Here is a 25,825-nt window from a genome sequence, read left to right as displayed (position 1 = left end):
GATTTATTTTCAGGGTTCCCATTAAATATTCTATGCCTGCTACCTCATTTAATTCAACATTTTGATAACCCTACGCAATTCTGCAAAGAGACCGCTGACAGAATAGCAAAGGTATGAACCGAAATATGAACAAATACATAAATAATTTTCTTCTTGCGTATGGCGTGCACAGCCTAAAGTTGTAGATCAAGGGTAGACAGCCAGGCCAGGGCAGCATCAGTTAATTGGTGGATGGCTTTGATGCCACCAGGGAAAAGCCTCTGTGAGTAGTCATTCATAATGTGTGGGATGATCTGGTCTGGATGTCTGCAGTCGCAAGCAGGGCTGTCTGTCATCCCCCACTTATGCAGGTGATGGAAGATTGCAACCTTCAAGTGGTTCACCCTGTTTCGATGATTGCAATCAATCCGACATGCACAAACATAAATTTTACTCAAAAGATTATTGGGTGAGTTTCAAATCAGGAATCTGGATGCATTGTCTCATTGGATGAAGTGACTGAATATACAAGAGCCAGATTTGATGATGGTACATAAATAAGTTTGTTAGACCCTTTTAAGGAAAAAAATAAGTTATGAAGGGTTATGGATAGGTTAAATAAGTGGGCAAGACATGGGCAGACAAAGTATAATGTGGGAAAATGGTAGGTTTTCCATTTTATAAGGAAGAATGAAAAAACTATTATTTAAATGGAATGAGTCTACAAAGGGATCTGAGGGTACAAATACATGAAACAGAAAAGGTTAGCATGCCAGTGCCATAAGTAATTGAGAAGGCTAATAGAATGTTGGTCTTTATTGCAATGGGTATCAAGTATAATTATAGAGGTAATTTTGCAGGGTAAGATCACTCCTGGAATGCTACAGAGTTTGGATCTCCATGTTAAAGGAAGATATGCTTGCACTAGAGACAGTACAGATAAGATTCAGTGGGGTTGATTCCTGAGATAAAGGTTTTGATAGATACAGTAGGTTTGTGTAAAAGAAGGTGATTTTATTGGAACTAACAAGATTTTGAGGGAGATTGACAGGATAGATGGCAAGGGAATGTTTCTTTTTGTGGGTGGATCGAGAACTGGGGGCCATAGTTTCAGAATAATTTGGCCAGTTTAGAAAAGATGAGGGTTGTGAATCTTTGGAATTCTCCGCCCGAAAGAACTGGAGGTGTCAAGTAACTTAATAATATATTAAAGGCAAAGTTGGCACGAAAGAAGTCCAGGAGTCTGAGGAGAGAATAAGAAAGCGGTTATGAAATTAAGACCAGATCAACCATGAACTTATTGAAGGAAGAAGCACGTGGGGAATTGGCTCTCCTACTCCTCTTCCTGTTGTTCATGTTGTGAAAATATCAGTGCGTTAGAAAACTGGCTTCAAAGTGTCATACGTGGGATAGCTAAAGGACAGTTATAAGAAAATGGCATGTATAGTTTGAGAATGACAACTAAATCTAAAAATAGCTTCTTTTATTTTCATGTGTGTTTTCTTCTTACAAACTTGGGGTACTAATTTGATAGCTCAGAACAATGTTACAAGAATGTAAAAAGTATTTTTCTGTTTTTTCTGCTCAAGTTAAGCTGAAATTGTGGACATTGTCGCACTGCATTCAGTTTTTAAAGTGTCTAAGCAAAAGATAAGTTTGGTTTTGTACATGTTTATTTTTGAATAATTTATTACCTCTTTCTCAGGTTTGTGCAGAAGAAAAAACAGCCACGCTTTCCAACCTGGCTCACATGATGAGCCTGTATAGTGCACACAGTTATTCACGAGACAGTGCAAATTGGATTAATGTGGTTTGCAGATACCTCCATGATGCATTCTCAGATATCACTTTTAACTTGGTCACCTACTTAGCTGAGGTAAGTTTCTGAAAGTTATTTGAAGTGTTAGTTTGTAGAGAGTAATATAAAAATAAATAATATTTGTGTATTTAAATTTCTTGTTAACTAGTGTTGACCTGGACCACTTTACTGTTTGATTAATAAAATTGGCTATTTATCCTGTAGCTCTCTTTCAAAAAATGTATGTATTCCCAGAGTTCTGACCTCTACCACTTATCCATTACTTCTTCCATTTACCATCAAGTACAATTTCATTTTTTGCTGCTGATTTCAATTAGTATTGATCACATTTCTTCAGATCATAACTTCTTAATCTATACAATGTTATCACAAAGAATGAATACCAATACCTACATCTATTTTAATGGGGATAGGAGTGTTTTTTTCATGCATTCTCCTAAGCTTTCTACTTCCTTATTGTTGTAAATCAAAGGATACAGTGATATATCAAAAGTATTGTTTGTCTTGCACTCCCAGCTTTGGCATAGCCATTCAATGATAATGGTTACACTGCAATTCTCACTCCTGCCACTAGATGGAAGATACAGTATATCCAGTGGCTATGCCTATAGCATACATTGGGAATTTATTTTGCTCCAACTTATCAACAAAACTTCCTGCAGTTGTTGTATAATCAAATACATGAAAGTAGAGTTTACTAAATCTTAATTTACCATGTACAGAACTGATGCTTATGATGTCTGCTCTTCTTGCATTTAGTGTTGATAGCAGTCAATTAAAATGGAGTTTGTAAAATATTACTATGATTACTTTTAGTGCATAAAAATGAGAATTGATTGCAAAGGCATTACATCTCTATGTATGATTTCCTTCTTCAGTTATTGGAAAAGGGCCTAACGAGTATGCAGCAGTCATTACTACAAATTATATATAGCCTTCTGAGTCATATTGATCTGTCTGGAACACCAGTAAAACAGTTTAATTTGGAGATCGTGAAGATCATTGGGAAATATGTGCAGGTGAGTCATAATAGACAATAGGTGCAGGGTTAGGCCATTCGGCCCTTCGAGCCAGCACCGCATTAAATAATGTTGTAATGAAATAATGTTGTGATTTTTTTTAAATTATAAATTACAATCCCTAGCTTTTACCTTATAATAGGTAGGAATATAAGAGTTTGTAACTACTGAAGCATATGATAATGGATATTTTGATCTATTAATGGAATATCTTTGCAATTTTCGTTTGCAGAGTATTTAAATTGTAGCTCATTTTGTTGCATGCTGTATTCAGTAAACAATTACACAAAATGCTGCAGCAATTCAACGGGTTGGGCAGCATCTCTGGATAACACAGAAATGTGACATTTCTAGTCGGGACCCTTCTCCAGACATTGTAGGGGGGGTGGGGGGAGCAGAGCGCAAGACGAAGCCTGGAAACTGATACCTAGCTACAGGTGAGAAGGATATTTGATAGGCAGATGGTTGCTCAAAAGTCAGAGATAAAAGGATAAAAGGTGTGAGATTGGGAAAGAAGAGTTATAAATTGTGAAGCCAGTGGGAGGGAGTGGAAGGGAGAAATGGGTGCTTGCCCAGGTGAGACACAGGAAAGACAAGGATGGGGAAAGGGGTGGGGAGAAGGAAGGAGGGTGTAGGGATGAGTGGTTTTGGCTACCCCCAAACAGTAGCCTGGATATAGGGTGCAAGTTGAATCAAGAGTTAAAATTGGCATGTCACAAAGGTAATGCTCCAATTATGGGAGATTTCAACATGCAGGTAGACTGGGAAAATCAGGTTGGTACTGGACCCCAAGAAAGGGAGTTTGTGGAGTGCCTCCGTGATGGATTCTTAGAGCAGCTTATACCATAGCCTACCAGGGAGAAGGCAATTCTGGATTTAGTGTTGTGTAATGAACCTGATTTGAAAAGAGAACTCGAGATAAAGGACCCCTTAGGCGGTAGTGACCATAATATGATAAGTTTTAATCTACAATTTGAGAGGGAGAAGAGAAAATCGGAAGTGTCAGTATTACAATTCAACAAGCGGACTATGGAGCCATGAGGGAGGAGTTGGCCAAAGGTGACTAGAAAGATACCCTGGCAGGGATGACAGTGGAACATCAATGGCAGGTATTTCTGGGAATAATTCAGAAGGTGCAGGATCAGTTCATTCCAAAGAGGAAGAAAGATTCCAAGGGGAGTAAGGGGTGACTCTGGTTGACAAGGGAAGTCAGGGACAGTATAAAAATAAAGGAGAAGAAGTATAACATAGTAAAGATGTGCGGGAAGCCAGAGGATTGGGTAAAGTTTAAAGAGCAACAGAAGATAACTAAAAAGACAATACGGGGAGAAAAGATGAGGTACGAAGGGAAGCTAGACAAGAATATAAAGGAGGATAGTAAAAGTTTCTTTGGGTATGTGAAGAGGAAAAAATTAGTTAAGACCAAAGTTGGACCCTTGAAGACTGAAACAGGTGAATTGATTATGGGGAATAAGGAAATGGCAGACGAGTTGAACAAGTACTTTGGATCCGTCTTCACTAAGGAAGACGCAAAAAATCTCCCTGATGTACTAGTGGCCAGAGGATCTAGGGTGACGGAGGAACTGAAGGAAATTCACATTAGGCATGAAACGGTGTTGGGTAGATTGATGGGATAGAAGGCTAATAAATCCCCAGGGCCTGGTGGTCTGCATCCCAGGGTACTAAGGAAGTGGCTCTAGAAATTGTGGACGCATTGGTGATCATTTTCCAATATTCTATAGATTCAGGATCAGTTCCTGTGGTTTGGAGGGTAGCTAATATTATCCCACTTTTTAAGAAAGGCGGGAGAGAGAAAACTGAGTTATAGACCACTTAGCCTGACATCGGTGGTGGGGAAGATGCTGGAGTCAATTATAAAATATGAAATACAGCACATTTGGATAGTAGTAACAGGATCAGTCTAAGTCAGCATGGATTTACGAAGGGGAAATAATGCTTGACTAATCTTCTGGAATTTTTTACGGATATAACTAGGAAAATGGACAAGGGAGAGACAGTAGATGTAGTGTACCTGGACTTTCAGAAAGCATTTGATAAGGTCCCACATAGGAGATTAGAGGGCAAAATTAGAGCACATGGTATTGGGGGTAGGGCACTGACATGGATAGAAAATTGATTGGCAGACAGTAAACAAAGAGTAGGGACTAACGGGTCCCTTTCAGAATGGCAGGCAGTCACTAGTGGGGTACCGCAAGGCTAGATGCTGGGACCGCATTTATTTACAATATACATTAATGTCTTAGATGAAGGCATTAAAAGTAACATTAGCAAATTTGCAGATGACACAAAGCTGGGTGGCAGTGTGAACTGTGAGGAGGATGCTATGAGGATGCAGGGTTACTTGGACAGGTTGGTGAGTGGGCAGATGCATGGCAGATGCAGTTTAATGTGGATACATGTGAGGTTATCCACTTTGGTGGCAAAAACAGGAAGGCAGATTACTATCTTCATGGCGTCAAGTTGGGAAAAGGGGAAGTACAACAAAATCTGGGGGTCCTTGTTCATCAGTCACTGAAGGTAAGCATGCAGGTACAGCAGGCAGTGAATAAAGCTAATGGCATGTTGGTCTTCATAACAAGAGGAGTTGAGTATAGGAGCAAAGAGGTCCTTCTGTAGTTGTACAGGGCCCTAGTGAGACCACCCCTGGAGTATTGTGTGCAGTTTTGGTCTCCAAATTTGAGGAAGGACATTCTTGCTATTGAGGGAGTGCAGCGTAGGTTCACGAGGTTAATTCCTGGGATGGTGGGACTGTCATATGTTGATAGAATGGAGCGGCTGGGCGTATACTCTGGAATTTAGAAGGCTGAGAGGGGATCTTATTGAAACAAATAAAATTATTAAGGGTTTGGACACGTTAGAGGCAGGAAACAAAGAGGCAATAAATTGAATTGTATTGTATTGTATTGTCCAGACGTTGGGGGAGTCCAGAACTGGGGGCCACAGTTTAAGAATAAGGGGTAAGCCATTTAGAACGGAGATGAGGAAAAGCTTTTTCACACAGAGGGTTGTCAATCTGTGGAATTCTCTGCCTCAGAAGGCAGTGGGGGCAATTCTCTGGATGCTTTCAAGAGTGAGTTAGAATAGATAGAGCTCTTAAAGATAGTCAAGTCAAGTCAAGTTTATTTGTCACATACACATACGAGATATGCAGTGAAATGAAAGTGGCAATGCTCGCGGACTTTTGTGCAAAAGACAAACAACCAAACAAACTATAAACACAATCATAACACACATATTCTTTTACATAATAAATAATGTAAGGAAAAACGTTCAGTAGAGTTAGTCCCTGGTGAGATAGGCGTTTACAGTCCGAATGGCCTCTGGGAAGAAACTCCTTCTCAATCTCTCCGTTCTCACCGCATGGCAACGGAGGCGTTTGCCTGACCGTAGCAGCTGGAACAGTCCGTTGCAGGGGCGGAAGGAGTCTCTCATGATATTGTTGGCTCTGGAGTTGCACCTCCTGATGTATAGTTCCTGCAGGGGGGCAAGTGAAGTTCCCATAGTGCGTTCGGCCGAACGCACTACTCTCTGCAGAGCCTTCTTGTCCTTGGCAGAGCAATTCCCAAACCAGATGGTAATGTTCCCGGACAAGATGCTTTCCACCGCCACTGCTGTAGAAGCACTGGAGGATCCTCGGAGACACTCTGAATTTCCTCAATTGCCTGAGGTGGTAAAGGCGCTGCCTTGCCTTACTCACGAGTGCTGAGGCGTGTGATGCCCATGTCATATCCTCGGAGATGTGGACTCCCAGATATTTAAAACAGTTCACCCTATCCACAGGATCCCCATTTATCCTCAATGGAGTGTACGTCCTCGGATGATGTGCCCTCCTAAAGTCCATGATCAGCTCCTTCATTTTTTTGATGTTCAAGAGGAGGCTGTTATCCTGGCACCAGAGTGCTAGACCAGCCACCTCCTCCCGGTAGGCCTCTCGTCGTTGTCTGAGATCAGGCCCACCACCACAGTGTCATCAGCAAACTTAATTAATGAGTTGGAGCTGAACCTAGCCACACAGTCATGTGTGTACAGGGAGTACAATAGGGGGCTGAGGACGCAACCCTGGGGCGATCCTGTGCTCAGGGTGAAGGACTTCGATGTATTCCCTCCCATCTTGACTACCTGGGGCCTGGCGGTGAGAAAGTCCAGGACCCAGGCACACAGGGAGGTGTTGAGCCCCAATTCCATTAGCTTCCCGGCCAGTCTGGTGGGGACTATCGTGTTGAAGGCTGAACTGTAGTCTATGAACAGCATCCTCACGTAGCTCAGGGGATATGGGGAGAAGGTAGGAACGGAGTACTGATTGTGGATGATCAGCCATGATCACAATGAATGGCGGTGCTGGCTCGAAGGGCCGAATGGCCTACTCCTGCACCTTTTGTCTATTGTCTATTGTTACCTAAAATTGGAGAATTCAATGTTCATCGGATTGATTATGGTGGCTCCCAAACTGAAATGTCACCTATCCATGTTCTCCAGAGATGCTGCCTGACCTGCTGAGTTACTCTAGCACTTTGAGTCTTTTTTTGTAAACCAGCAACTGCAGTTCATTCTTCAGTAAATAACGGTTTGACAAGGTAGCCATTTCTAGATTTTTTTTTGTTTACTGTTGAAATTATATTTAGAAAGCAACTGAAAATGTTTAATTTCTTATTGGACATTGTGTGATTTATAGTTGAGGCAAGTTCATTCACAAGTTAATTTAGCCTTTCGTTAAAACTTAAATCTCAAAGATTATATCACAGGTTTATTTATATTTCAAGGAAACCTCCTTCACATGGATAACTATTTCTAACCTGTGATTAAAATGTCTGAGACATGAATTGAGAGAACAGCCTTTATATATAGTGCTTTTTTTGTTGCCTCAGGGTGACTGCAAATCAGACAGTGGAGAGAACAGTACAAAACACAAACTTACATCACAATGTGTACCATAAAGGGGATTTTGCTTTTTGCTTTGATTTGCTTTCAAAGATTTGACTTTTTGAATGTAGTGAGCTTGTGGCCAGCAGCAGGAGAAATGAAAGCATTATAACATGCACATTACTGTTTCTGCTTTTGTTAATCTTGGCACTGCAATATAAATTGTTATAACTATAATTATTTGTATGTAAAATATTGTTCAAAGAATCTGTCAATAATTAGAGAAGGTCGATATCTAAGATAGTAATCACGATAGTGGGGCACTTAAATTATAATACTGATATCTGGACCAGTCTATTAGAGCAGTGACCACTGAATGTGAATGACCACTCCATCTGTCTTCCATCATCACAGTCATTTAACCCTGAAAGGATTTTGATGGCATTTCAGCTGTCAATTGTGTGTGCACATTTGCCCAAAGGAATAAATTACATGGGGTCATGGCAGTTGAAAGAACAGACAAAAATTCTCAATTTTCAATAATGACAGAAAGAAACTTTATGAACATGAAATATAATAGCGAAACTGTATGCTCAAAGCTGTTATTCAGCTTGGGGCCTAAAACTTTGCAACATTTTTACTGGGGAAAGAAATAGAGCCTTCCATGTGGTATTTCATGCAGTTTGCAGTAATTATGCCATTTGATATGTGCGTGCTTTTGTTCAGCTCATTCGGCTTAGAATTAAATATAAAACATTTAAAAACCACAGAGCAAATCAAACAATTTTTAGCTATTGATCATGGGGTAGATATGTTTCTTTGGCTGATTGTTACTCTAACAGGAATATTAAAATTATATTTTTATGTGCATTCAAGGTTCCAATTTGGAATGCAGGGTATGGTTCACAGAAAGCCTCCTATTGTCCCAAAATGAGGCAAGAGGTTGCTCTTGTTTAATGTGTGGGGGCGGGGGGGGGGGGGTTTGTATGACTTCATCAGCTGGTTTTGTGAAGGTGTCTGACATTATGGGTAATGAATAACACACGGAGATTACGGTCACAGTGACACAGCGGTAGAGTTTCGTCCTTACAGCGAATGCAGCGCCGGAGACCCGGGTTCAATCCCGTCTACGCATGCTGGCTGCACGGAATTTGTAAGTTCTCTCCGTGACCTGCGTGGGTTTTCTCCGAGTTCTTCGGTTTCCTCCCACATTCCAAAGACGTACAGGTTTGTAGGTTAATTGGCTTGGTAAATGTCAATATTGTCCCTAGTGGGTGTAGGATGGTGTTAATGTGCGGGGATCGCTGGTCGGCGTAGGCCGAAGGGCTTGTTTCCGCGCTGTATCTCTAAACTAAAAACTATTAAGAAAACAGAAGGTAAGGAATGGGATCAATGCTTTCTTTCAAGGATGGTCGCTCTCAAAAATGGGTTCGGCAGAATTCTTTGCAATCTGATGATTTTACAATCCCGTGTCAGTCTTATGCTTCAGGTTCAGCGTAATTTTACCTTGGCCTATTTGCAGCTGATGCAAAGCTTTCTCTGTCTGTATGTAGAATCATTGATTTATTTTATTTTATTTAGAGTCCACACTGGAAAGAAGCACTTAACATTCTGAAATTGGTCGTGTCTCGTTCAGCCAGTCTTGTTGTGCCAGATGAGGCACATAGAACAAATTATGCCATTGATTCGTCCTCATCTCCTGAAATTTCCTTTACAAAAATTTGGAACAATGCTTCAAAGGAACTGCCTGGAAAAACTCTCGATTTTCACTTTGACATCACTGAGGTGTGTAGTTAAACGTTATATTTATTGCTGATAAATTGATATTGAACTCTCTGATCATTGCATGTTGATCTGAATTCATAATTTTCCTGTGATATTTTTGTTATTTTTGTTTTGAACTGTATAGTAATCGCAACACACTCGTTTGTATCTAAATTAAAATATTTCCCCTGCATTTCGTTTAATGGAGATATTTACAAGGCATTCTGTGAAAATGTGAATGTATGTTATTCTGTCAAGCAGAGAATGTTCAGCAGTGTCTCTTCCCACATACATCTATGATTCGTATGTTACCCTCCATCACAATATCCAGTTTTGTACTCCAAACATCATCATGGGCGCCTAATGTTTCTGCACCTCTGTGCAGCATCAAAGTGGCCCCAATGCCCTTCACCTCCTCTGAATAAAAGTCAAACCAGTTTCCATTACACTCACTTCCTCCACCACCACCATCTTTTGCCCAGCTGCCATTGTTGACCTAATTCACTTTCACATTGGCCAATTGACTCTCCTCTTCCCTTTTGCAATCTTCACCTCAGGAACTGTTAGCAAACAAATCCATTACAAGCCCTTTAGATTTCCATAGTTATCTAAATTATGCCTCTTCTCACAGACAGCAGCTGACAATGGCCTGTTTCCTTTGTCATTGTTACTATTTGCATATCTTTCATTCATTTTTTTATCTCCCTATAACGTTGTCTGTATTTCTCGTTTCCCTTTCCTCTGATATGTCTGAAGAAGGGTCTCGACCCGAAAAGTCATCCATTCCTTCTCTCCAGAGTTGTTGCCTGTCCCGCTGAGTTACTCCAACTTTTTGAATCTATCTTCAATTTAAACCAGCATCTGCTATTCCTTCCTGCACCCCTCTTCTCACCTACTTCCTTTAAGATTCCATTCTCCCAGTTTCTCAGTCTCCATCTGATCTATCCTCGTGACCTTTTCCACCAATGTTTCTGAGGTGCTTCACTTTTTTTAAACTAATTTCCTCTTGATCTCCGACATCTCCCTACCGTTTCTAGATCTCCCCGTCTCCATCACAGGAAACAGACTATTGACTGACACCTACTACAAACCTACTGACTCCCAAAGCTATCTTGACTACACTACTTCCCATCCCGCTTTTTGTAAAGACTCTATCCCCTACTCCCAATTCCTCCGTCTACGCCACATCTGCGCCCATGATGAAGCGTTTCATACCAGGGTATCGGAGATGTCCTCATTCTTTAGGAAACGGGGGTTCCCCTCTTCCATTATAGATGAAGTTCTCACTAGGGTCTCCTCGATATCCCGCAGCTCTGGCCTTGCACCTTCCAACCCATCAGACGTCGCATACAGCATATAATCCTCCAACGTTTTCGCCACCTCCAACAGGATCCCACTACTGGCCACATCTTCCCATCTCCACCCCTTTTGCTTTCCGCAGAGACCGTTCCCTCCGAAACTCCTTGGTCAACTTGTCCCTTCCCACCCAAACCACCCCCTCCCCAGGTACTTTGCCCTGCAACCTCAGGAGATGCAACACCTGTCCCTTTTCCTCCCCCCTCGACTCCATCCAAGGACCCAAGCAGTCTTTCCAGGTCAGGCAGAGATTCACTTGCACCTCCTCCAACCTCATCTACTGTATCCACTGTTCCAGGTGACAACTTCTCTACATCGACGAGACCAAGCGCAGGCTCGGCGATCGTTTCGCTGAACACCTCCGCTCAGTCCGTCTTAAACTACCTGATCTCCCGGCGGTTCAGCACTTCCCCTCACATTCCCAATCTGACCTTTCTGTCCTGGGTCTCCTCCATTGTCAGAATGAGGCCCAGTGCAAATTGGAGGAACAGCTCCTCATATTTCGCTTGGGCATTTTACACCCCAACGGTATGAACATTGATTTCTCTAACTTCAGATAGCCCTTGCTTTCCCTCTCTATCCCCTCCCCCTTCCCAGTTCTCCCACTAGTCTTACTGTCTCCAATTACATTCGATCTGTGTCCCGCCTCCTCCCCTGACATCAGTCTGAAGAAGGGTCTCGACCCGAAACGTCACCCATTCCCTCTTTCCAGAGATGCTGCCTCACCTGCTGAGTTACTCCAGCATTTTGTGTCTCTCCTCTTGATCACAGTTGACAGAGTTCTTAAACTCCTGCACCTGCCCTCACCCTTTTCCTCCTACTTCGAACTGGAATGTCAAATGAGGCTTGTGGAGACTTTTCCTTCTCTCTGCCTCCTCTTAGTCTATACATTCAAGGGATTGTCCTTTGTAATGTTGCTTTCCTTCAATATGATGCCTGGTTTCCTCCCTCCCTTTTCAGTATTGAGGAAGGACCAATCCCTCTGCAGTGCAAAGACACTCAGCATTGCTTAATTAACTTTCTCTCCCTCTATTTCTATTCATCTTATGTCTGCGTCTGCAGTGAGATTATGTGATTAACAAGCCTTCGCCACTCTATTCGTTGCACAGATGTTTGTGCAATGACAATAAACGTATTCTATCTATTTCAGACAGCATTACAACTGGTTGCACCATTTCAGTCTCTTTTTACATCCATTCAAATGCAGATATTGTCATTGTTTTTTTCACCTGTCTCATTGCTCCCCACACTTCAGCATCTTAAGACATTCTCAGTTCTATGAAAGGTTGTCATCCCGAAAAGTCGACTGCTTCTTTTTCCGCAGATGCTGCATAATCTGCTGAGCATTTATTGCAATTTCTGTTTTTATTGCAAGTGTATTGTGCTGGTCTTACCTTTAACACCATTTTGATTTCAATAGACACCAATCATAGGACAGAAATATGGCGATCAACACAGTGCTGCATGCAGAAACGGAAAGCCAAAAGTCATTGCTGTCACTCGAAGTACCTCTTCCACATCATCAGGATCCAACTCAAATGCCTTAGTGCCGGTCAGTTGGAAAAGGCCCCAACTATCCCAGGTACAGTGGAATCCACTCAAAGTTTGGTCTTGATAAATCATTTCTTCAGAAGGCCAGTGCGTTATTAATAGGGATATGAGCATTGAGTTTTCTGAATGATGACTGAACAGTAATTCCATCCGGCAGACTGAGCGGAGAAGTATCCAAACACATCTCCAAGCTCAATCTTGCCAGTAGCAAGCAGGCGTGTGCTAAAGACAAGACTGAAGCATCCAAAACTATGTTCATCCAGATGCGTCATTGAGTCTTGCAGCACAGAAATGGGCCCTTCCACCACGATGCCCTTGCTGATCTCTCTGGTCATTTGCACTAATCCCATTTGACCACACTATGACCATATCCTTCAAAGTGTTCAAGTGTCTGTCTAAGCACTTCCTACACATAGTAATTTTATCTGATTCCACCACATCCTCTAGCAGCAATTATATATTTCAGATATCAACCACGCTCTTTTTTTAAAGAAAACTTACCCCTCGATTCCCCTTCAAACCTATGCCCTCTGGTTTTTCATGTTCCGACCAGGAGTTAAAGATTTTGATTATCTGCCCATTCTATGCCTTTCATAATCTTATATACTTAATCTTATTTTAGTAAATACTTTCTTGATCAATGCATTTGTGTAAAGGGACCAGTTTAAGTTCCTGGTGATTGGATTGAATTGAATTGAATTTCCTTTATTGTCATTCAGACCTTTCAGTCTGAACGAAATTTCGTGCCTGCAGTCATACATACAATAATACAATAATAGACAACAGAACAGACAGTAAACACAAATTAACATCCACCACAGTGAGTCCACCTAGCACCTCCTCACTGTGATGGAGGCAAAAATCTTAGGGCTGCAGTCTCTTCCCTCCTCTTCTCCCTCTGCGCTGAGGCGATACCCCACTGGGCGATGGTAAATCAGTCCCGCGGCTCACCGAGCTCCGCGAACGGGCCGGTTCAAACACCGCGGCCCGGGGTGGTCAAAGCTGCCGCCCTCCAGTCCAGCGGACGCAGCTGTTGACGAAGTCGTCCACTGGCCCGCGGCCAGTATGGATGTGTAGGAACTTGAAACTTTTGACTATCTCTATAGCAGCCCATTGATTGAGTTCACCCCTTCACTTCCTTCGGTCTTTTCCATTGCTGACATTAGGCTGAGGTTGTTGTTGTGATACCATGACACCGTGTTCTTGATGTCATTCCTGTAATTCCAAGGTCAGCAACCTCATTCAGATGAATGGGCTTGCACTTATTCCTGGCATAATGCTGAGCGGGACCTGATATACCTTGTGTTCAGCACCTCTCTTCATTATTCCTGGACATCACTACTGGAATACAGACACATTGGAATCTGACATCTAGCTAACCTCCAACTTCAGCATTTAAGCACATGGGCATAGATATCAAAAATATGAGTACAGGTTTGTCAGTTCTTACAGAATTACTGGCTAAAGCTAAGAACAGTCCAACCCATTAAAAACTGGTACCAGTCTGAAGAAGAGTCTTGAAGAAGGGTCCGGACATGATACATCACTAATCCACGTTCTCCAGAGATGCTGCCTGGCCTGCTGAGTTACTCCAGCACTTTGTGTCCTTTTGTGTATTAACCAGCATCTGCAGTTCTTTATTTCTAATTTCTCCTTTTTTTTAAATGGTGTACTTTAATTTAGTTATGGTATTTCTACAACATCATGAATCTTTTTAACCTTTGTGATTTCTTGAAACATTTGTGTGTCTTATTTTAGAGAAGAACAAGAGAGAAATTAATGAATGTCCTCTCACTTTGTGGCCAAGAAGTTGGTCTCCCAAAAAACCCCTCGGTAGGTTAAACCTTTTTTAACCAAATGATTTTTTCTAGTTTACAATCTTATACATACATTCTAATAAATGGTTTCATTTTTTTGTATTAGTCATTGAAACGTTGTATTTTCTGTTTTCATGATGAGCCAAAAAGTATTTTATTCAAGACATAACGAGAAAGCATGGTAAAAGTAGACCGCCCATTGAATCCGGGATAAGCTCAAAAAATTAGATCAAGTGTATTACAGCATAATATAGAGCAATATATGATACAATTACGTAATAGAGCAATATACGTGTGGATTGCAAGAATGAATCTGTTTCGTTCAAGTCGGAGAAACAGAAAAGGAGTACTGTTTGTTATAAATTCCCAAATAATGAGATGGAGGAGCAGCAAAACTGTAGGAAAAGCGGTGAAATTTTAAATAAATCAGCAAGTTTAGCCGGTGTTTTCATTTTTAGTTTTGTTTATAGTTTAGAGATACAGGCCCTTCAGCCCACCAAGTCCGAACAGTGATCCCCGCGCACTTGGGACAAATTACATTTATACCAAGCCAATTAGCCCACAAACCTGCACGTCTTTGGAGTGTGGGAGGAAACTGGAGCTTCCCGGCGAAAACCCATGCAGGTCACGGGGAGAACGTACAAACACCATACAGCCAGCACCATAGTCAGGATCGAACCTGGGTCTCCGGCGCTGTAAGGCAGCAACTCTACTGTTGTGGAAAATGTTGTATTTATCAGTTAAATTCAAATTGCTTAATGTGAAACTTTTACAATGTGCCTTCTGGAAGTTGAAACAAACCATAACATAATTAAGGAATTTCTAATTTTCCCAAATTTATACAAGGTTCATAAGTGTTGACGTTCATCATGCAGGCATCTTCCCTTTTATGTATCCCAGCACAGCAGTTAAAAACATAACGTTTGAAGAGGAAAATTTGCCATCTTTCCCAGGTTTGACCTTTCTGTGGGTTGAGGCCCATTAATAATCTTGATCCTGTGACAGATGAGCAAACCACTTAGGGCTAATTCGTTTCGGAGAGTAAACACAGACTTGCCAGAAACCATTTATATTGAAAGTCAATTACCAATATTCCAATTCTCAATTTTCTCCATTGAATCAGAGTTCTGCAGTCAAAGCAAAGTTATTCCTCTTCCATATGTCTTAAATATATGACTTGTATCTTGATTACATTATACTTTTGGTCTACTTTTTTCTTGCCATCCTTCTTGTACAACTGAACGGGGTTAGTCAAGAAGCAATGCCATCTATTTTTTAAAAAAGGGAGAAAATAATGGCCCCAGACTGCCTACCACTCTTTCATTCAGATTATTGCCTGGTCCTCAATTTACTGCTCTGCTGAAAACTGGCAGCTGCACTGAAAACATAACTTCCTAATATAGTTATGAATAAATTTGAAAGTAGTGCGGCAGAAATTAATTGTGGAAATTTTGGAGAGTTTTGTCCCTCATATTTACTTTTGTGTGAAGGATGACCACGACCAAATTCTTCTTAGTAGCAATCCATTTACTCATTCTGTAATCCTGGCATTCTCAATCAGTCATTCTCCTTGAGTCAAAGAAAACATGCTTTATATCAAAGTATGGTGCTTCATCCCAATGCTTGTCCTTGAATTATATTTTAGCTTATGTTTATTCATTCTGCATATTAAGAAAACAATCCTTTCATCGTTACATTGAAATTACATTCATGAAGATTAGATATTTAAAAAAACACCATTGAAGCTTGCAGTATAATGTTTGTGTAGTTCCCAGGATATCTTCACAGAATTTTTGAACTGGTCACATCTACAGCATCAGGCAATTTGGAAAGCGCAAAGATGTCTAAAAATTGGGGAAATGGTTGATGGTGAAACTTGTTTTGCAAGTCAATCTATATATAATTTCAAAACATTTTTCCAGGTTGTGTTTTCATCCAGTGAAGACCTCGATATTTCAGAACAACAGACAAGTTTAATTTCCACGACTGAAGACCCGATAAGAGAGGAGGAAGTACCGGCGGAGGATACTAATAGTGAACAACAATTTGGAGTGTTAAAGGATTTTGATTTCTTAGATGTTGAATTGGAAGATGCTGAGGTAAGAAATTTGCCTGGTGGTATAAGATGGCTAACTAAAATTACACAATATTTTATTTTGTTGTACCAAGGACATGATTTTAATTTAAGTATCTTGAAAAGAAAATATTATTGTAGTGTACACTGGTATTGCACTTTAGTTGTCCAGAAACAGTACCTCAAAGCTGACAAATTTAAAATGATCCTCCATTTTAATTTAGATTATCATCAAAATACATTCTGTTATTTCCCTACTGAAATTTAGTATGATTAAAAGTTGTAGGTCTCCAACATATTAACTTAAACTGAATAAATGAAAAGTAGAACAAAAATCTACCACCAAAGTGACTTGAAGATGTCATAGGAACATGACCAGAGCACTTATGGTTATTAGCTTCCTTTATTTTCTCACATCCCAAATCTCCATTAAATTTCTAATACCTTTGCAGCAATATTTTTTAATTGTGGTGTGCTTTTAACAAAGAAAAACATATTTCCAGGCACTTCACATTGACATAAAAAACCTATAAAAAGAAGGGCGAGTCTGAAGATACCAATAGCAAATATAGGGATAGAGATTGTGTAGGAAAGAACTGCAGATGCTGGTTTACATTGAAGATAGACACAAAATGCTGGAATAACTCAGCGGGACAGGCAGCATCTCTGGAGATAAGGAATGGGTGACATATCGGGTCAAGACCCTTGAGGCAGAGTCAGGGGAGAGAGAGACATAGAGATAAAGAATGTAAGGTGTGAAAACGCGACATCAAAGGGGACGAGGTTCAAGGAAAATGTAGAATAGATCATTATTAGGTGGGGAAGGTGACAACAAAGCATACAAAGATAAAAATGTAATCACGGGGACAGTCAGACTGGTCGGAGAACTGGAATGGGGGATGGAGAGAGAGAGAAAGCAAAGGTTACTTGAAGTTAGAGAAGTCGATATTCATACCACTGGGTTGTAAGCTGCCCAAGCGAAATATGAGGTTTCAATCTCAATGGAGATTGGTGATGTTTTAGAAATAGAAACTGTTGGCTTCTGTGATGGAGAGGTTGTGGAGTAGTGGAGTCACAAATGATTATTGTGGATCAGATGTGTGGACCAGGCAGGAGGATGAAATTGGTGGCAGTTGTGGTAGGAAAAGGAGGATGATATTTTAATCATCCAATGTTTATTTATTTAAATACAAAGTGCTGGAGTAACTCAGCCGCTCAAACAGCATCTCTGAAGAACCTGGATAGGTGACATTTCGGGTCAGGGTTCTTCTTTGGACTGACATCAGTCAAGATGTTTGAGGATGTTTACATCTAGAAATGGGCATCAAAATAAGACTTGCGCAATTCCTAATGAGACCTCACTCCATTCAGCAACCCCCAATACTTTGCTTCTCAGCAATCAGCAAAAGCTGTCAAACCACAAGGAACGCTCCAGTCAGTGAGGCAGGGGGAGGGACGTGTCAATCCCAGTTAATAGGATGAAAGCCTGGACAGTTCCTGACTGCAACACGATCAATAATAAGGCACAGATACTTGCCAGGCCTATCATTGCCTAACAGGACATAGATACTGAAGTCTCCTATGCGGGCAAGAATCCCTGCACAATGAACCAATGATGAAGGAATTTATTTTCTGAAGATATATTATGGTCATTAACACACCATTATTTAGACTTGCAAAGTGCATATCCTCATGACAAAGTATATTTAAAATGGGGGTCGGAGATGCTTTGGCAACGTGTCACTCATTAAGAAATAGAGATGTGGTGACATGTCACTTAAGAGCCTGGAACATGGATTTATGCATGTGTCTGAATCAGTGCAGATTATGCAGGGTGTGAAGGATTTTTTAGGCATCATCTAGGCATCCTTATCTCATTGTTGCAATGATTCCCAGTGTGACTACGGTAACTTTGGCTTACACCAGGGACTACTCTTGAAGCCGGTGCTTCTATACTCTTTCAGTCAGCTGAAGCACTGGATGCCAATACAGTAGCTGCTGCCTTCTTCTTTCTCCTAGTGCTTCAGGTTCTGTCTCTTGAGATTTCATGATCCTGGTCTCTTGGCATCCATGCCTCTGGCACTCAATTGCTGCCTTCAGTCTCCACGGCTATTGGCGCTTACTGAAGTGCACCAGTGCACCACTGGACTGATGCTTTCAACAAAATCTCATCTTGAATGTCTCGAATCTTTTTTTAAAGTAAACATTGAAATGGTTAAAATATCGTCCTCTTTTCCTATCACAATTGCCACCAATTTCAACCCCCTGCCTGGTCTACACATCTGATCCACAATAGTCCCTTCTGACTACACAACGTCTCTATCTTGGTACCTGTACGGCTCCCTTTGTTCTCCCTCCAGGGGTTATTGGTCACTCATTATGTCCAGCAGGTTGCATTCTCTCAGGAGGAAGGAGCCATGTGGCATTTACCATAATTATTTTCATGATCTGCAACATTGAAAGTGTGAAATCTTTCCTGTAAATGGAAAGGTCTGAATTCTTAATAGGGCATCGTATGGAAACATAATTTCAGCCAGCGGCTGACAGCGCTAGTAACAAGCCAGCAATACCAGCACATCCCACTGCCTGCGATGCTACCTGCTCATCGCTGAAGTCAATGTAAGATAAATCATTTTTGTTGCGATGAGCAGCAGGTCAGGGGATGTGAAAATGATCTGTTGTTACAGATTAGAAAGAATTTATAGTGAGGAAGTTGAGAGGCGACACGACCTTGATATCCACACTGCAAGCAGTGCAAGAATGAAAGCATAGCATAGCTCTTCCTGTGGAAAGTTATGTACGTCAGTAATTACGGCATTGGAAAACCTGGACCTGCAGATGCATAGTTCATGAGAGAGATCTGGATAGGATATGGTGTCTGAAAGCTCTCTGTGAATAAGCTCCTTGTAGGTAGGTATACCTTTGCCTCCTGTCCCAAGGTCACCAATCAAATCCTGAGTGGTTGCCATAACCATATTAATGTTTCCAGTTTTATCAAAAACTGCAAAGTAGGAAACTAAAAATCCAATGTATTATGATCCAGTTTCTAAGCACATATTTAAATCACCATATTGCTGAATAATTTTGTGCAAACATAGATCATTTGGTTCATGAAAATAATAAGAGGTGACATTTATTCAGTATCAATATACCTTCCTAGAATTTCATCAACTTTATCATTCAGAATCGAAATAATCCAAATGTTATAGGAGGAGGATTTTGGTGCAATGTATTTGTAACGCAATTTGTTATTTTTAAGTAAAAGATGCTATTCAAAAGTGCATGTGTTAGTGTGAAACTAGATGTTTATTTATAGCTCCATATAAACAAAAAAGGGGGATGCGAGAGTGATGTTATGTTGTTTAGTGTTGCCAGCTCCTAAACATTTTCCTGAGCATTCTCTTTCAATAGTAAACTATTTTATATTCAAAGTAACTGACTCATTTTTAGAGATTCACCAGATGTGACACTTGATATTCTTTGGGATCATTACGTCGGGAGAAAAAAAATTGAGAATAGCTTAGCCTGTATTGAATGCTAAGTTGCAAAAAAAAGATGCATTCACTCAAAAAAAAAATTTGTTGGACAGAATAAGTTCCTTTGTTATTTATTTTGCTGGAATCTACTTCCTTTTCAAGCATTTTCTGCACTTACTGTAACAGTTGCTACTAATTTCATACATGCAGATAGTGTGTGTTAATATGTTATTGTTGCTTACATGTTAGCAAAATATGTTTTGGTCTAAAATATACAAAAGCAGTTTTTGTGTCTTTTTAATATTTTAAATGAGCATGTTAGGCATTTTGTGAATGGAAGTTTTGATTTTTTTTTTCTCATAATTTATGTTTCGTGCAGATGACAGCGAAAGAATTATTTGAAATATTATTAATAATTTTAAAAGCCAATATTATTAGAAAATTAGTTTGGTCCTGAGGTTGCCTTGATCATGAGCAGGTGAAAAGTGCCGTGTCTTCCCAAAACAAATCTAGTTGACAGTGTGTGAAAGCAAGTAAGGTTTCAGATCTACTGCCATAAATACTAGTTGTAGCTAAATAACCAAAATTAAATACTGTTGTCTATCTGTTCGGTAATCTATAAAAAATATTTTGTTTACTATTGAATGAGTAAAGCATGCAGTGAGTGGTTTACAATAAGGGAAAAGGGTGAAACAACCAGGGATTCATATCTTTAAATAGCAGGTGATCACATCCTAATTAAACTGTCTGTTAATTTCAATGTAATTTTGTTTGTTGAGATTAAGGTGTACTCCTGTTTCACACATCGTGCCAAATATTTCTCTTTTCTCACTTTTTAATGCTGCTCATCACTTTTCTTCATTGCTAACCAGGAGCTGCAGGTAAGTTGCAGCCTGGTGCAGTGTTTTGTAAAGTTACTGTCTTGTGTGTGATAAATGTTGAATGTTCACGGAACAGTATTACTGTGTGGGGCCTTAATGTTTTTAAATTGTGTGCAAATCTTCGCTGTTTGTAGGATGTGCCTATGCATAATTTGAATGAAATTAAATTACTAAGCAATATATTGATATAAAATATAATCTAACAACGTTATGGATTTTTAAAAGATATCCAACTTTTATAAGTACATCACTTATGTATTTAAAGTGCTGTTATAGATGATAATGAGCTGTTTGTTATTTTGATTGACAATGCCTAGTTCGTTATATGCTATCACTTGTGGGTATTTCGGTAATTCACTAAGGATTAGCAGCTATGCCGTGTGTTTTGGGAATAAGCTATTTTCAGCGCTAATAAACAGTGCAGCTCTGCTCTGGCAATGGGCCTATGAAAAGTAGCTTTAAGAACATTTCAACTGTTTAAAAGATAATAGATTAACAAATAATACTATTTCAGGGTGAAAGCATGGACAACTTTAACTGGGGTGTGCGGAGGCGCTCATTGGAAAGCATTGAGAAGGGGGATACGCCATCACTGCAAGATTTCCAGTCGTCAGGAAGCACGCCCAGTTTAAACTTAACCAATCAGGAGGATACGGATGAGTCGTCTGAGGAGGAGGTGCTGACTGTTAGTCAGATATTGACCCGCAACCAAATAGTAAGTCACCATTTTTTCTCCCGCAATTAAATTATTTACATCTATTTGTGACATAATCTGCTTCTAAATAGATTGATTAAAGTTTGATATAAAATGATTGGAGATCATTTGAATCATTAAGTCCATGTCAGTCGTTGAAAACCTCCCAATCCCATCTTCGATCCCTCAGCATGTAGCTCAGCAAGTCATAATAAGAACACATTTTAAATATGGTGAGGACTTCTGTATTTTGCTGTCATTTCAAGGGAAGACTCCCCACCACCCTCTGGTTACTCAACCAGACTATCTATATCCTGACTCAAGAGCTTTCTTGGTACCAACCACACACATTTTTTTGTGGCATCTCTAGAACTTTTATAATTACTTCAACATACTTGTTTAAATCATAAATCCCTGCATCAAAAACCCAGGGAACCCAGGATTGAACCTTGTAGACCTTCACTGCAAACAGGCTTCCTGTTACAGAAACACCGATTGATTCTGGTTTTTGCCACTTAGCTAAGTTTAAATTAGTTTGCTTCTTCTGCCTCGGATCTATGGAGTCTTGTTAAAAGATATGAAATACACTATCCTCATCAACCCACTTTGTTGTCTTGTAAAAAAAAAATCAATCAAGGTACTCAAACATGACTCGTTCTCTCAAAGCATCACTCGGTCCTTAATCAAGCAGTGTCTTTCTAAATGGTCACACTGTCCCTTGGAATTGATTCCAAAAAATTGTGAATCCTGAAGATTTAGTTATGTTTTCACAAAATACCTCATACTTTAACAAGATGTGGTAACTCCTGTGCATGGATGATTTTGTATTTCTTTACTTTAAATTTCTATTTTGCTGAAAAATATTTTTCAACCAAATTATTCATTAGGAAAAGTGCATAAATTAGACATGATATTGTACAAAATATTCATATTACAATAAATGTGGAGACTTTTTTGATAGAAACCCAGTAATGCTTCTGAAATTGTATCCTTAATTATATTATTATTTAAGTTTATGAATTACTTTTGTGTTTTTGGGGTTTTTTTGGCCAAGGGACATCTCAGTAACAACTTACCTCCTTACTGGTTACTGAACAGAGGCACACTGCATTATTTTTGTTTGTCACGTTCTGCCCCCTCTTCTTCTCCCACATTTCAATGTTCCTTAATTTTGCTGCCAGCTGTTCTGTTTAATTTAACTGGTGAGGACATTTCTCTGCAGCTACTTTTAGCTTTGTTTCTTTTTTGTATGGTTTGTGGAAAGGATCAAATTTTCTGTTTTTTCCCCATTCTCTGGAAAATTCTATGTTTACAAATACACAGGACTAGATGTAAAAGGTCCAAAGTGCCAAATATCAATTTACTCCCGATGGTGATGGGAGCCTTCTGCACTCACCTATGCTCCTCCGATGTTGAGAAAGGCTAGGCAGACACGTCATTGGGGTTATCAAGTGGGCACCTACATAATATAAATAGGAAAAATAAGTAGAATTAAGGAGTAGAATTAAGCCATTTGGCCCATCAAGTCTACTCCACCATTCAAACATGGCTGATCTATCTCTCCCTCCCAACCCCATTCTCCTGCCTTCTCCCCATAACCTTTGACACATCTACCAATCAAGAATCTATTTACCTCTGCCTTAAAAATATCCACTTACTTGGCCTCCATTGCAAATAATTCCACAGATTCACCACCTTCCAGGCAAAATAAATTTCTCATCTCCTTCCTAAAGGAACGTCCTTTAATTCTGAGGCTATGACCTCTAGGCCTAGACTCTCCACTAGTGGAAACATCCTCTCCACATCCACTCTATCCAAGCATTTCACTATTCTGTATGCTTCAATGAGGTACCCCTCATTCTTCTAAATTCCAGCGAGTACAGGCCCAGTGCCGACAAACACTCATCAGAGGTTAACCTACTCATTCCTGGGTTCATACTTGTAAACCTCCTCTGGACCTTCTCCAGAGCCAGCACATCTGAAGAAGGGTTTCGGCCCGAAACGATGCCTATTTCCTTCGCTCCATAGATGCTGCCGCACCCGCTGAGTTTCTCCAGCAATTTTGTCTACCTCAGAAGCCAAAGCTTATTAATTCCCACCCCTTATTCAACTGCTTATAATTATCTTATACAAATTTAGCAGCTATAAACACCTAGTATCTCTTAGTCATTTATACAACCCATCACTCTATAATCTCCCTTCCCAATACAATCAGTATAACAAATATCCCACTCAAAATCACCTATCCTCATCCCAATATCCTTTTAAAAAAGTGTTTTTGTACATCTTTTTAAACATTATTTTGATATTCCGTTCAGATGAAGGCAAAATTCAATGCTAAAATCCATGGTGCTAAAATTTGAAGCATATAGAATGTTGAAACTCCTGTCAATTGTGCAAATTAATGCTCGAGGGTCACTGAACATTTTGGATATTGAGAACAATTTCCTTCAAAAGACTCCAAAATATCTGTGTGTATTATCCAAGTATTTGGAAACGTGTTTATTTTTGCTGTTAATTGTGCCATTTAGTTTGTTTTTCTGCTGACAAAATATTTATTATTTTTCCTTGGCGCTAACTCTGGTATTATTTATATGGTTTTAATCTCACACACATTATTCTATCTTCCCTTAGCTAAACAGTGATTCAACAACATACGATGCAGTATCAAATCATGTGGATTCCCTGCTGCAGTCAAGAGACACAGCAACAAGTGTGTCTGAAGAAGCTCCATTGTCTAGAGCTGAGACACCAAATTTAGAGGCACTTCTTCCAGATAGCGCTAACAGCCAGCTGCCTGAGGTGGGAAACAATGTGGGTCGAAATAGGAATTGGTGCATGGCTGATTTGGGTTCTTTCTAATGCTGCTTTTTCCTTGTATTTTTCTGCACTGAAAGCTGATCTGAAATTGCAGAGGTGTAGAGGTGTCAATATTTTTAACCTGTGAAAGTTTGTTTTGAAATGTATGCCATAAAATCCTTGAAGGATTCTACTCGGGCACATGAATTGTCAGTACAGGTTAAAAACAAAACCTCCTTTAATATAATTGACTTTTTCAGCACTTTTGCTGAGGTAAATTGTGACGGTCAAGCCTGCAGTTTCTTGTAGTTAATCCTACAGTCATCAAGGTGGTGGTTTTTCTAAACAACTAATTGTATTTTTTAATCAAATAACGGCTTAGGTGTGTTGATCTTTTCTTGGCTTTACATTCTGCTGAATGATTGGGGTTGAGATTGTGGGTATTAGCCTCAGGCTTGCTGTGTTAGCACATCGTCTACGCTTGTCCTTAAAATGCCTGTGTAAAGACCTGTGGAATAATGCTGGGGCTAAACCTGTTTTGTAAGTATTAACATTACATTTATATTAGTTACAATCTAACACAATTTTTTTAATTTTTGTTAAAAGGTAAATATTTTATGTGTATTGCAGTTAAGCATTTGCCTACAATTATTTAATTCCTATTTTTAAAATGTGGATTTGCATTGTCAAAGTTGGTTGAAATTAGGACGTTTAAGTGATTCTAATTTTTACATTCCCTAACACGTAAGCATTAAACACAAGCCTAATAAAGTGAAGGGAAGCTTGCACCACTCTCCTTAGAAGGCTGACCTGGCTGGTGATGGAAAAAAATATAAAGTAATTGCACTGAGGAATATCAAAAGTATCTGGTTTCAGTCTTCACTGTTGATTTCAATGCTTAGCCTTTCTGATTTTTAGATTTAGCTATGTATTTGATTTAATCCAACATTTTGAAATTCCACTTGAGATGTCCATTGATATTATATCACAGAATCAAGAGTCATAGAGAGACACTTCGTGGAAATAAGCTGGCATCAATAATTCTACTCTAAATCTATTTTTATGTTAATCTAAACATTAAAATGTAAGATTGATAGGTGCAACAAAGTGTACTGGGACGACAGATGGCACAATGGGCTAAGTGTTCGGCTGGCGACCGGAAGGTGGCCGGTTCGAATCCCGCTTGGAGTGCATACTGTCGTTGTGTCCTTGGGCAAGACACTTCACCCACCTTTGCCTGTGTGTGAATGTGTGTGAGTGATTGGTGGTGGTCGGAGGGGCCGTAGGCGCAGAATGGCAGCCACGCTTCCGTCAGTCTGCCCCAGGGCAGCTGTGGCTACAGAAGTAGCTTACCAGCACCGAGTGTGACTGAGGAGTGAATAAATAATGCGATGTAAAGCGCCTTGAGTATTAGAAAGGCGCTATATAAATCCCATCCATTATTATTATTACTGACAAGAAGGACTGTTGTTGCTTGAGACTGCTATAAGCCTCATGTAGTTATATTACTTACAGTTATGAAAGAAATGTGGTCATGGGCAATTTTTTGTACGTTTTGTTTTTTGCAAACCTTTGGGCAAAAAGCACATTTCGTCAATAATTAATGTATTCCCCAGAATCGTTGCTCTAAAGTTAATCTGTCGACTGTTCATCTTCAGTATCAACTTGGTCCAAAAGCTTGTGCAGAACACAGTGCTAGAGTAATTCAGTGGCCA

At 39.9% G+C, this 25,825-nt stretch overlaps 1 protein-coding gene across 7 annotated transcripts in view; it reads left to right on the top strand.

The window, feature by feature from the left end:
- The window catches only part of fryl (FRY like transcription coactivator), a 318,781-nt gene that overhangs the window by 250,111 nt on the left and 42,845 nt on the right, over positions 1 to 25,825 (top strand). For 3 of the 7 annotated variants that reach the window (XM_033028287.1, XM_033028282.1, XM_033028297.1), the window contains exons 45-53: positions 14 to 111; positions 1,685 to 1,855; positions 2,677 to 2,817; positions 9,280 to 9,483; positions 12,239 to 12,400; positions 14,128 to 14,202; positions 16,109 to 16,285; positions 21,132 to 21,332; positions 23,946 to 24,113. In XM_033028287.1, the coding sequence (XP_032884178.1) occupies positions 14 to 111; positions 1,685 to 1,855; positions 2,677 to 2,817; positions 9,280 to 9,483; positions 12,239 to 12,400; positions 14,128 to 14,202; positions 16,109 to 16,285; positions 21,132 to 21,332; positions 23,946 to 24,113 (1,397 nt within the window). Of the gene's footprint in view, positions 1 to 13; positions 112 to 1,684; positions 1,856 to 2,676; positions 2,818 to 9,279; positions 9,484 to 12,238; positions 12,401 to 14,127; positions 14,203 to 16,108; positions 16,286 to 20,608; positions 20,618 to 21,131; positions 21,333 to 23,945; positions 24,126 to 25,825 lie in introns of all 7 variants that reach the window. The other 4 variants (XM_033028305.1, XM_033028273.1, XM_033028264.1 and 1 more) reach the window with 3 other exon arrangements.

The sequence above is a fragment of the Amblyraja radiata genome, chromosome 1 (assembly GCF_010909765.2).
Source record: "Amblyraja radiata isolate CabotCenter1 chromosome 1, sAmbRad1.1.pri, whole genome shotgun sequence".
In the NCBI taxonomy this organism is placed as follows: Eukaryota; Metazoa; Chordata; class Chondrichthyes; order Rajiformes; family Rajidae; genus Amblyraja; species Amblyraja radiata.
This window is presented reverse-complemented; position numbering and strand designations above follow the sequence as displayed.